At 37.9% G+C, this 12,851-nt stretch overlaps 1 protein-coding gene across 1 annotated transcript in view; it reads left to right on the forward strand.

Moving 5' to 3' along the window:
• Positions 1-4,670: 4,670 nt before the first annotated feature.
• Positions 4,671-12,851, forward strand: part of LAPTM4B (lysosomal protein transmembrane 4 beta) — a 109,952-nt gene continuing 101,771 nt past the window's right edge. The window contains exon 1 of the mRNA XM_051970898.1: positions 4,671-5,113. Coding sequence (XP_051826858.1) covers positions 5,015-5,113 — 99 coding nt within the window. The 5' untranslated portion in view covers positions 4,671-5,014. The remainder of the gene's footprint in view (positions 5,114-12,851) is intronic.

The raw sequence follows: 12,851 nt of genomic DNA on the forward strand, positions 1-12,851 counted from the left end.
GGCACAGAGATTACAAATGGCAAAAAAAGTATAGCGGCAAAGATGTGAATGATACAGAGAAAGAGAAAGAGAGAGAGTAGGGAGAGGGATAGTATGGTGGAAGAAAACAGGTGATGTAAGGAAAAGAACGGAGAGGAGGAATTTCTCAGAGAGTCCCATAATCATGGATTGGAATTAGGAATATTCAGGTAGCATGGACCCAAATGGATGTGGAGGAATATTGAGGTCTGGGACAGTTTGGGTCTCATTTTTATAGGGTTTTAGTGGGAGACAAATTAACTTTTATCTATGCTACCTTGAGATTAATTTAATAACACATTCATATCATCTCAAAGTTATCAACAACATTTGGTGTCCATCCCACTGTGGATGTCTGGAACTCATCTGAGGCTTACAGACCATAGTAGTTGCCAGGACCAAAAGGCCCTTACAATGAGGTCTAGCTGATATCCCCTGATTTAGCAAATAGTCTCAGGATGTGATTTGTAGTTCATTTATAATAGAGAATACAAGTAACTGTTACAAGTCTGTGGCCTTTAACTGTCTGTATGTGAATTTTTGTGATCTTATTGTTATTGTTACTTCATACAGGCTCCTTATAAACTTAATAAAATAAAGGATTGAGGAGACAGAGGGACCAGAATAAGATACAATTTTAACACAGTGATAATAAGCATCATCTGACTTTCTTATACAAAACAAAAGTAACTGACTCTTCATCGTCAGCTGTTTTAACTTCCCTTCTTTCTCTACTATTCTGATCTTGATTCTAAACTTACCTAATTTTGATGTGCTTCTGAAGAGCACTTTGACATTACAGCCAAATTTTATGGAAAATGGCATTCCCAAGTGAAACATTGTTCCTTCTAGGTAAAACAATAGGAATTACAATTATTTTTTTTTATGTACAAGCTTTTTTTCTTAAAATATTTTTAAAAACCTTAAGCACTGGATCACAAAGATTTTATATTGCAAACATTCATTAAATCTCTCAATTTTGAATACCTTTGTAGCACCCTTCATCCCTACCCCAAACCACTTCACTAACTTACACTGGAAATTACAGGTTGAATCTCCAAAAGGGTGAATAATAGTCTTTTTTATGGTTCTAAGGGAAAATTCTTAAGGGCTGTACTTCTAATACTGTCATTCTTGAGTCCCTACTGGATGTTCATGATGAGCTATCAACCAGTAGACAAGTAGCTTTTAGAAAAAGGTATACCAATGTATACTAAGGGCATACTAAGAAAGCATATTGAGAATACTTGATATAAACATTACCTCCAAACCTGAGATGCACTTTCCCATAAATACATGCAGAAGTCATGAGTAGGAGGAAGTGGGCACAGTTTAAAGTATAGTGGTAGTGAGTCATAGGTAGGGAAAATATGTGGCAAAGGGATAATTCATAACTCCTGCATTATAAGTCCCTTTCTCTCTTCATATTGTCCTCATGAAATTTGTTTACATGTAGTTCTCTGCTATGGTCTGAAGTATCTAACTAGAGTCCGTTGCTGGCATTTCTCTCTGTCACAAGGTTAAACTCCTTGAAGCTGTTTTACTTTGAGTGATTATTGCTCTGGACCTGTTTGTCCTTGGCATGCCTTTCTGCTTCCAATGCAGATAGTTTTACTTCCACCAACTACTGCTACTGAGGTAGGTGCATCAACTATTTATCTTTGACTGCCTATGGGACCTCTGAATCTCTCAAACTCACAAGAGTTTGAACACTTTCTGAACATTTCCATTTTAAAATACCTAAGAAATAACAAACACATAGAGACAGAGACAACTATATGCTTATAGATATCCTGGCCATAATAAGTAAATAGCTAACATTTATATAGCACCTACTATATGCCAGACACTGTCCTAATCACTTTACAAATCTTATCTCATTTGATCTTCACAATAATCTTGGAATGCCATTTTAGTAGTACTATACTTTATCATAGTGGGTGCTATACTATATTATATTATACTATGTTATAATAGGTGCTATTATAATCTCTGTTTTACAGATAAGGAAACTGAGGCTAATTGAGATAAAGTAACTTGTCCAAGGTCACATAGTTAGTAAGTGAACTCAAATCTTAACTGATTACAGTAGAACAATTCACCCATAATGCATCTTTATAAATCTCCCGATTTTGCAACACTATTATTTATTCTGTCTTCTCAAAAGATTATTAAAAATTTTACCTTCTACGAACTCTGGGAAAAGCCTCTTCCAAGCACCAAATTCTGTGTTTGAATGATTTCTCCCTTAATGACTATAATTAGAAATCAATCATTTGATTAAAAAAAAAAGAACTTTTAGAGTACTGGGTTAATTTTGTTCTTCCCTAATTTGGGCAATGGAGGTGTGGAAGATAAAGCAGGCTCTAAATATGCATGCAAAAACAATGTCATAAATAAATGGGAATTTAAAAGGGGGAAAGGGAGTTAGTTTGTGTGATGGAAAGTGAATGGTTACTTCATCTTGTGGAAAGTACCGAAAAGAGAGTAATGGAATAGTAGTTGGGAGTTATCCTAGAGCAGGACAGTGAACAAAAGAACATAAAGGAGTCCAAATGGGACAAGATGGTTGAAAATCTTGAAAGTGAAAAATAGCAATGGGACAAGAAAGTCAATGGCAGAACTAGCTAACAAGTAGAGTATAATAACTTTATTGAATGGACAATAAATATTATAATTGTCATGGTCCCAAGATTTTCAAATCCAGGATACTTCATTTTACACAAGTTTGTTCTTGAAAACTTGTATGTGATTTGAAATATGTAGTAGTATTAGTAGTAATAGTAGTAGTGATGTGATTTGTGATGTGGGGTTCAGCACCAAATGATGTAGTTTGAGGACCAAAATGATGTATGTGGGTGATGTCCTCTACCAGATGATGGTAGACACCAAAAGTTGGGGTTCAGTCATGTGAAGAATCAATTTATGGCCATTTTCTTTGGCATTTTGGTAGATTTATTTAGGGGAAGCTGTTGCAGACAAAATGAAGGGACACAGTAGACACCCGATATGGCAAATATGAAATAGAATGGAAGAGCACATGAAATTCAAATTCCCCAGCAAAACTCCCAATTACCGAGTAGAAAGGGAGCACTCCATGACATTGGGGCATGCCCTTAGCTGGCAGGCTAAAATTTGAAAGGGACTTAGCATCCTAAAAGAGTTAGCTAGTTAGCTGTAAGTAGGAGAAGTAGAGTTGGAAATCATTGATGCCTCCATATCCTAGCAAAGCATAGTGATGTTAGGAGCTCTACCACATGGCATGGGGGGAAGGGGAAGAGGAAAGACACCATGAGGGAAAGTGCCAAATGGCAGACTGACCCAAAGAAAGGCAGCAATCATGGGATGGTCCATAAGTGGGTTTTATAGAGCAAATTTAAACTTAGGGACATGACAGATTTCTGACAAGGCATGCATGGTAAGGTGAGACTGCTTGAGACCTCTCTTGAGGGTGGGTTTTAGGAGTTTGACATAACTTGGTTTTCAGATTGGATTACTCCCCATGGGCATAAACTGATATCTATCAGAGCCTTCTCCCTGACTGCCTCAGGGATTAATTTTTATCAGTTCTTTTGCTAACCACACCTAACACTGAAGACCTCATCAGTAGAACTCTTTCAATGGAGAGCACAATTAGCAACAGAACCACCCGATATTTCTTGGGTCTTCTCCTTTCTTTCAAGGGTCTGCTCTGTCTCTCTGCGATGGACAAGGCGAATGCGGCTGGTTGGCACCCATCTGATTCCTTCTCCACCTGTAGAGATACAAACAAACCCTCTACCCCAAGCAGTTACCCTATTTGGTCCCTTCCATTCACCACTTCCTGGGTCTCTCCACATTACCTGGCGATTATCTAAAGATAGTGGAACTGTTCACACTGGACACTGCCCTTCTGTCTGCCACAGTAGAAGAAGAAAAAGAAGAAATTCAGTATTTATAGGATATCTGCAGTGAATTTTTTTCTAAAGTGAAGAATTCTAAATGCCTGTCGTTTTTAAATTTTTCATTCCTCTCCTTTGTACATGTTATTGATGATGATAATACAGTGTATGTAGCTTGAAATTCTATTGTGACTTTTTAAAAAATGCATTGATGACTTAAAGTGTTGCTAGTGTGGAGACTTTTTCTTAGCTAGGTACCATATTACAGGGGAGAATATCACTTTCACTGTGATTGAAATGAGTGACTTGGGGTAACTATATTGACAAGTTAGTGACTTCAAGCTAGATAATAATTTTCCAATTTTGAAGCAAAGATCAGACTTGACAGATGAACCTACCGGGATTCCTGTTTGGCCAAAACTGCTCTAAATGATCCTATCAGTATTTCAGACTAGATTTCAACACACTCAACTAGATTTCAACAGAGCAACTCATAACAATCAAAGGAGGAAAGGGGAGGGGACTCCATCAGTTTTACTTTGGCTTTTGACGGTCTCTGGGAATTGCTGAGGGCTCAAAGATCATTTATTTAGATTTATCTTCCATCACTTGGTAGCTGGCATAAACCACTTAGTGACATCATGGAACTCAGACCCAGATTATGGCTAGCACTGGTCACGCGGTGTCGCTGGCTCCCTCTCTCCCTGGCCCTTTCCCCTCCCCCTCAGGTCCTTCCCCTTCTGCCCAGGTCCTCCTACTTCCCTCCACCCCCACTCCGGTCGAAGTCCAATCCCTTCCTCCTCCCTCTTCACCACCCTGCTCTTGGAGTCCCGCAGAGGCTGCAGCTTGAAACCTCTCTGGGTTTGTCAGAGCGGGAGAACCACAGAGGGAGGCGGAAAGGAAGGAACGGGTGGGGGAAAAAGGTGCTCGCCAGAGACCGCAACAGCCACAGCAGCTGGAAGTGGACCTGAAGGCAGAAGCAGGCTGTTAGCGCTCGGGCAAAGTTGGGCGCGCGTTTGCGCGAACTCTGAACCCACGGGGAGGCGAAGCAGCAGGGGTTGAAGAGGCAGTGGCGACCCCTGAACGGCTCCCAGAGCCAGGGGAGGCCCCTTGAGATGAAGATGAGTGCGCCCTGGACCCGCTTCTATTCCAACAGCTGCTGCCTATGTTGCCATGTCCGCACCGGCACCATCCTACTGGGCATCTGGTACTTGGTAAGCTTAGTGAGGTGTCCCCTCGGGGCGATGGGGAGAAGCGATGCAGCTGGAAAAGTGGGATATCTGGGTTTCCCTACCCTGGCCGCTTTAGAGTTTGATGTGAACTCTTCCTGCAGGTTTTTAAAATTTTTTGGGAGAGGGGGGGGTATCACAGGTGAGAGTTGCATCTTCCCATCGTACCACCTTCCCAAACCTTTCCTTCGCTTCTCAGATACGCAGCCTCCTTACTTTTTCCCAGGGAAGAAAAGGCAAGCAGGTGCCCCAGGAATAGAATGCGAAGTTGTGCACGGGCTGAGTAATCGGCAAAACTGAGGTCGTGGCGGGAAGGGAGGGGAAAAGTGGAAGGTATAGAAGCATGGAGTCTGTGAAGTAGTTTTTCTTTTAATATTTGAAATTGCATTTCAGTATAATTGGTTTCTTTTTATATCCTATGTATTTTATTTTATATATTTAAAAACATTCTGAGAATGGGTCCACAGGCTTCATTAGGCAGCTTGGGAGGTTGGGGGGTGGGGTATGACACAATAAAGGATTAAAAAAAACCTAGGGGAAACAATAATCCCTTTAGTCTGATTTAAAGCCTAGTACTGCGGGTTTTCTCAGGTAGAAGGAAAGATAAAACAAACAAAACAAAATCCTTTGCTTCCTGGTTCCTTGCCCCCCGGAAATTAATTGCTTTCCACTCCGGTAGCATAGCTTATTATTATTATTTTTTCCTCTCTGCCTTGCTCCCGTGCTCATTCATACGTCAGCGGCTGTGGATTTCAGCAGCTTGAGCCGGGTCTATCCTGTGGACTGGGTGTTTCTGGAGATAACCCTCCTAAATGGTGTTATTATTAGAAACCTAATTCTCCTTAAGAGTCAATAATTCTCTCTGGCTGTTCTAACCTGTGGCAGCATCCTCTTTTCCCTTCTCCGTAAGTCATTCAGCTTCTGGAAACCCCCTCCTACGAGGTGATTGAAGCACTGAGTCTGTTGGGAACCCCAAGCTTTCCTCTGGAGAACCCGTATCCTGGTTTTGAACATTCAGCTTCTTTTGGTACAATTAGAAAGAGAAAAAGGCCTGACATTTTTGAGATAAGCCCAAGCGTGGTGCTTAGGGCTTTATTTGGCTAGAGTTGATAAAAGAAACCCCCCCCCCCCACTTTCCTATGAAAATAGACTTAGTTCCCCAAATATTATTCACTTTGTTGTGGAGAATTTTTTCTTTTGCACAAAATCATAAGATATTTATGTTGTTAGAGGGATTTAGAGAGAGCTCACTGAGGTAACTGGGCTTATTGCAGAGATATTTTCTGTTTTAAGCTGGAGGTTTTGGCTTGCCTACCCCTCATTGCCAGATTCCTGTCTTCTAATCTTCTGAGTCACTGATTTGTGGATTCCTTTCTGTTCCTGGAATTTTTGACATTTTTTAATAACTTGTTTTTTTATAACAATCTCCTGAATTGTGTGTGTGTGCTGATTTCTCACAGGTTTTAAGATATAGTTGAGGGGAAATTATTTGGATATTACATATTGCTCTTTTACCTACTTAATTTGGGAAATCATTTTGCACTCATTTATCATACTCTTCCAATCACTTGATCAATTTTCTCTTTTTTTACTTTTCCTCCTTTCTACTTAGCAGTATAAACTAAGGGCGGTTTAACATTAGGGTTCAAATTTTCTGTATTTTCAGGAGTTGAAAATAATTATTTAAAGTCTTTCACTTAGGGTTGGTAGATTGTTGGCCTTCTCAGTCTGCACCAACACTTGCATACAAAGATTTATCTGAGTCTACTGCATCACTGTTAGAGCCTGGAGGATTAAAACTGGAGATGTACCTTGGGGTCATTTTTTTAAAAAGCAAAGTTCATTATTTAAAAAAGAAAAAAAATCTAGAAATTGCCTTGGTGAGATTGGATGTAGAGCTTTTTACTTTAGAGGAGTTGTAGGCATAAGTAAATATCAGTTTGCTTTTTAAAAAAAAAATCTTTTAACACTTGTAATAATATCCATGTCACATAATATAGACAGCAAGCCTTGGCAATTATTTCATATCTTGCTTATAACTAAATGTGTATTTTTTTTTTAAAGAAACATGTTTGCAGACATTTGTAATTCTTTACAAATTAACTGTAGTTACAGCTTTCCTTTTGATTGAACATACATTGTGGTCACACAATTTTAATTTCTTGCTTAAAAAGCTTTCAAACGTTCATCAGGATGTGTAGGCCTTTAACAAGTGCAGCATGAATGCAGATAAAACATCAGTGTGTTGGCTCAACTCTGACTTGGTAAATGCCAGGAAATCCTTTAGATAATTAAAGGGAAAAATGAAAATGCATCAAATGTATTTCATATATTTATTTATTTATATTGAAACCATATTACTTTGAAAAAATGACTTGAAGCCTTTAGACTTGCAAGTATATGAATGACTTTTTTTTTCTTAAAGAATCTAGGGCATTGCATCAGCCAAATTTGCTACATAATATACAGTTGTGATAAATCTACTTGAGCTCTATTATAGGCTATAATTCAACAAAATTAAATGTATTTGTGTGATAAATAAGAGTCCCACATTTTGTTTACTTCTTTATTGTTGATGGACCTTACAAAATCCTTAGAAATCTGAATTGGAAAACAAGACCATCACAAATTTATATTATGGAATCTATTCACTAAAGCTCATATACTTAACTCTTGGTACAGCCTATAGCTTTTTACTCATGGCCTGTAGAACTTCGTTTTATATACAATGCTGATGACTTTCCTTATCTGGTTTTCAAACTTTCAGAACTTCCTTGATCAACCAGAAAATTAGAAAAAAGAGAAAAGGAGTGTTGATAAAAGCAGCCATACTGTTAGCAGAGATAAATGGCAATTGATGGCCTAGCAATAAAGAAGGAAACAAGTCCTAAAAAGCAGATAAGAACTCAAAAAGAAGAGTCTATAGCTATTTAGTATTGGAGCAAACAACTCTATATACTTCAGTACATCTTGAGAGAAGTACTATAAAATAAATGATGATAACAATAATGTCCCCAAGTCATTGCAAAAAATAATGATGCAGTATACTGTTTTTAAAAAAAGGTGGAGAAGAAAAGACAGCCCTCTAAAGTGATCTGACAAAATCTGATTAAAATGGGGGGTAATCCCTTAGCTATCTAGAACATTCAGCTTTCAAGAATGGCTCATTCCCTGATGATTAGAGATAGAGGTAATCATTCTGAAGATAGCAGCAATTATACTTTAAAATGAAGGACTGAACAATCCTGGGAGTAAGTTTAACCTAGCTACATGACCTTGAGCAAATTACTCTTATTTCCCAAACTTCAGCTTCCTCATCTATAAAAGGAGAAGGTTGAACTTAATATCTACCGTACTTTCCAATTTTAACATCCTGTTGTTCTAAGTAAAGCAGTGAACAAAATACCAAAATATTCATTTAATCTGATTCTTTCACTTTCTTAATTTATAAAAAGAAGATGATAATGATCTCTGTCAAATGAAGTGGCTTGCACACCTTAAAGTACTATGCCTTATCTATCCATCCATCTATCTATTTAGCATGATCTATTTATTGTTACTTTGCTGAAGGGACTAGCCAACTCCGATGAGATCTTAGATCTAGAGCTTAGCACAATGTCTGGCACGGAGTAGGTGCTTAATAAATAATTGAATTGAATTTAGGATCCTTTTTGGTATTTAATATTTGTAGTTCTCCCATAGGGAATTAATGTGAGGAAATGGCCTTGTAAATTCTATAGTGCTATATAAATGTGAGTTGTCATTCTACATTTATTTAGTACCAATAAATGATATTGTTTATTGTTACTGAATGAAGTGCTGTGGACAACAATTCTGCATTAGATTCCTTATCATTTAGATCATCATTAATGAATCTTTTTTGAGTGACTGCTGTATGTAAGGTGAAGTAATTATCCCATGGTAGTAGCAAGACATTGTGATAGATACAAACCTAAATTTCTACTGATAGATGACAAGTCCAGTTCTCTTTCCAGTACAGTGCTACTTCTGAGTATAAGATGTTACCATCAGTGAATTTACATTCTAGTAGGGAACTTAAGGCAGGTGGAAAAAGCAAATGCCATATTGGGCATTATACAGAATAAATGTCAAATGAAGGCTATTACAGAAAGAGGTGCTATGAATTCATAAAGAGGATTTGGTTTGATATGTGGGAAAAAGGTAGTCTTTTGAAGAGGAGAGGGACTATAGTCCAGTGGAAATAGCATGGGCTCTATAGCAGCGGGGTGGCAAAGTGGCAATTTTGGTATTTTGATAGATCTATCATAGTCCTATTCTGGTGCCTTATTATAACATGAAGATGACGCTAAATCTTTGCTAGTAAGGCCAGTACACTCTAGCAGGTCCTGCAAAGCTAGAAAGGTTTTGGGAATGGGCCTGGTGATCAGCTTTGTGTGCTTGTCCTCCAAAACTCAGACTAGTTGAGTTGGAGGCGGGGAGGTTCTTAAACAGGTTATCTTTAAGTTAACGAATTTCTTGACAATAATAACTCTACCAAGTGATAAAAGACAATTGGTTAGTCCTTATTCCAATTCATCTTAACACTCTGCTGGCAGATCATTTTCCTATAACCATTTAAAAATAATCATATGCATCCCCTATTTAGAACTTTAATGACTTCCCTTTGGAACATACCCTCCCATCCTACTACCTTCCCTATTATTGTAAAGAGTAACATCATCCTCCTAATCACAGATTCATAACTTAGACGTCATCCTGGAATCTTCACTCTCTCTCACCACTCACATCCAAGCTGTTGCTAAGGCCTATCAATTATACGTTTTCAACATCTCTTAAATATCCACCCCCTTCTCCTTGACACTGTCACCCAGTGCCTTCATCACTTCACACCTAGAATAGCTTGCTGTTAGGTCTGCCTGCTTCAGATCTCTTATTCCTGTCTAGTCTCCATTCAGCCATCAAAGTAATTTTCCTGAAGTACAGATTTGACCATTCACCTCATATTCAATAAACTCCAAAGGCTTCCTATAGTCTCCAGGAGCAAGGATAAAATGCTTTGGTATTCAAAGCCCTTCCTAACCTTTTTTTTTTTCCCCTAACCTATTTTTGGATTTTTTTTTTTTTTTTTTAACATCCCCTTCCTGAGATGCATTCTTTGATACAGTGACACCGACCTAGACACTCCATCTCTGGACTCTGCTTATTTTCTCTATCTTCCTTTACTCTGATTACTGACCTCCCTGACTTCCTTTCTGTACCAACTAAAATTCTGCTTTCTATAGGAATCTCACCTTCCCTAACCCCTGTTAATTCCAGTGCTTTCCCCAGTGCCTGTTAATTATTTTGTTTATAGCTCGATACACACAAATACAAATGTTTGCATGTTGTTTCCCCCATTAGATAATGAGCTCCTTGGGAGAAGGGGCTTCCTTTTTTTTATCTTTTTGCACCGTACCACACCCAAGTAGGCTCCTAATGAATGTTTATTGATTGATTAATTATTGATCAACTGACCAGACCGATTTTTATGGTTATGATTCTCTAAGAGGTATGTAGAAGGCTCTAGAAAGAAACAAGTTGACCACATCTCTGGGAACTCTTTAAATAGCAGTGAAAGTTCAACAGCTGGATGAACCTGGGAAGCATTCAGGCTTCTGGAGTTTCCAGGCTTGGTTGTTTCTAGAGCTCTTGTTTATTTCAAAGGGAAATTAGAGTGGTAAAATGAGTAGTATGAGACCAGAGGGAGTGTTATTCTGTTTTCCTGACTTGTCATCAGAAAAAATGAACCACTAAGAGATAACTCATCCAAATGTCAGCAGAGAGACACACACATATTAAATATAGATCCAGAGATAGCCGCTTTAGAGAATGAGTTGTTTAAAGCCATTTAAAAAAAATGCAAACAATGGATTCAAGAAAGTACTTCCAAAACCAGTTGTGATTTCAGTGTTTGGCCTCTGTATGTATGCTTCACTGCCTTATACTCTGTATTTAACTCTATTCTTATGAATCTATTAGTACTTGGTGGGGTGGATACCTCAGGCTTTTGAGGGTGGGGGAAAATGCTTTATACTATTAAAATTAGATTTTTAAAATGTTTCCACTGTATCACTTTGGTAAATGCCTTTGCTAAAAGCTAATTGTGGCTTCTGACTGACAATTTGTAGGGGGCACACTATGGAGGCTTGTGAACTGCAGCCCATTATTTTACTGTTCCAAAGAACTGGTTTAGCTCCAAGTTCAAGTCAAAAATGTGACTATGTTCCCTAAAGTTCACATAACTAGACTTCATATCAAATATAAAGACACAAGGAAGAATGACTAAAGGACATTTTGTTCAGGCAGTATTTTTTTTTTTTCAAAAGGAGATTTTTTGGCTCAATGTTCCTTCTTTCTACCGTATTTTAACCAACAGCAATGAAAGGAGATCAAAAAATAATAATGGAAAACCTGATAATCACCTGTTTTTAATGTCTGAAAATTAGTGAGCCTAAACCTATAGATGTTAGTCTTCTTAATTTTCATATTAAAAACCTATAAAAATCATTCCATTTAATCTTCAAATTCACCATTTTGTGTGGTTATGTTAATTTTTCCTAAACTTTATTCAATTGTTGCTACTATGGTCAGTAGGTTAAGTAATTTTACTTTGTCAAACCAACAAACACTCAAAATATTAATTAGCTAAATTAATTTAAAAGTATGGTTTGCATTCTTTTACAAAAATAATAAAGTAAATAGCTAAATACTTAGTGGTTTGGTGATAATAAATCAAAGAAAAGGAAGTTGCGAAAAATGCTGAAAAGTTGGTATAATGCTGGAGAAATTGAGGCAAGATAGAGATTAGAGAGTTTTAATATTTTATTGGACAGATTTGATTAATTGACTGGATTGGACTAGGGGCTCAAAGATTCCAGCAATAGGTGAAGAATTCCAGAGATTTTTATAGGGCTTCATCAATCAGAAGAGACAAAAGTGGATGGTGGTAAGAGCACTGGTCAGCAGACCATAAATTTGGTTCTGACAGGTTAGGGGTGAGGACCATAAATTCTGTTAAGTTGGGAGTGAAGAAGGTAGTCAAGCTAGAGACAGGAAGTCTGGAACAAGAGATATACTTACCTATCTCTAAATTACCTATCTGCAATTTATGACTCTGTGTAATACCAATGGTCAGGGCTCTTAGCCCTAATTTATATCGGTCCTAATGGTCTGGAAACAAGGGGGTGGGGCATAGCATACTAACTCCAGGAAATTGAGATATTATAATTCAGGGAAACTAATGCAGGGAAGCTGAGGTATTATAATTTAGGGAAACTGAGGCAGAACAATTCAAGGAAACTGGTAGAACAATTCAAGGAAACTGTGGCATAACGTTGGTTTTTCACAGTGTTGCAAGCTTTGAAGTAGTGTGGGATGGAGATAGTGGGTACCAATGACCAAGAGGTTTTCAGACTGTGAGAGGTTAAGGAAGATTAGGATTCATAGAAAAACTAAGTGATCTATGGAAGCCTTGAGCAAACAAGAAATTGGGGGCTAGTAAGGCACAGATGGATTCAGCCAATCAGAAAGACTTTTGTGGATTTGAGAAAACCACAAACTTAATAGCCTATCCAGACCAAACTTGTTGGGGTCAATGACCTGACTTGACTAAATCACTACTGCTCTTGCTTAATAGGCTAATTGAATATTAAATAACACACCCCAGAGGAAGAATTTCCCACCATTTTTGAACATGGGATGT

The sequence above is a fragment of the Antechinus flavipes genome, chromosome 1, assembly GCF_016432865.1.
Source record: "Antechinus flavipes isolate AdamAnt ecotype Samford, QLD, Australia chromosome 1, AdamAnt_v2, whole genome shotgun sequence".
Classification (NCBI taxonomy): Eukaryota; Metazoa; Chordata; class Mammalia; order Dasyuromorphia; family Dasyuridae; genus Antechinus; species Antechinus flavipes.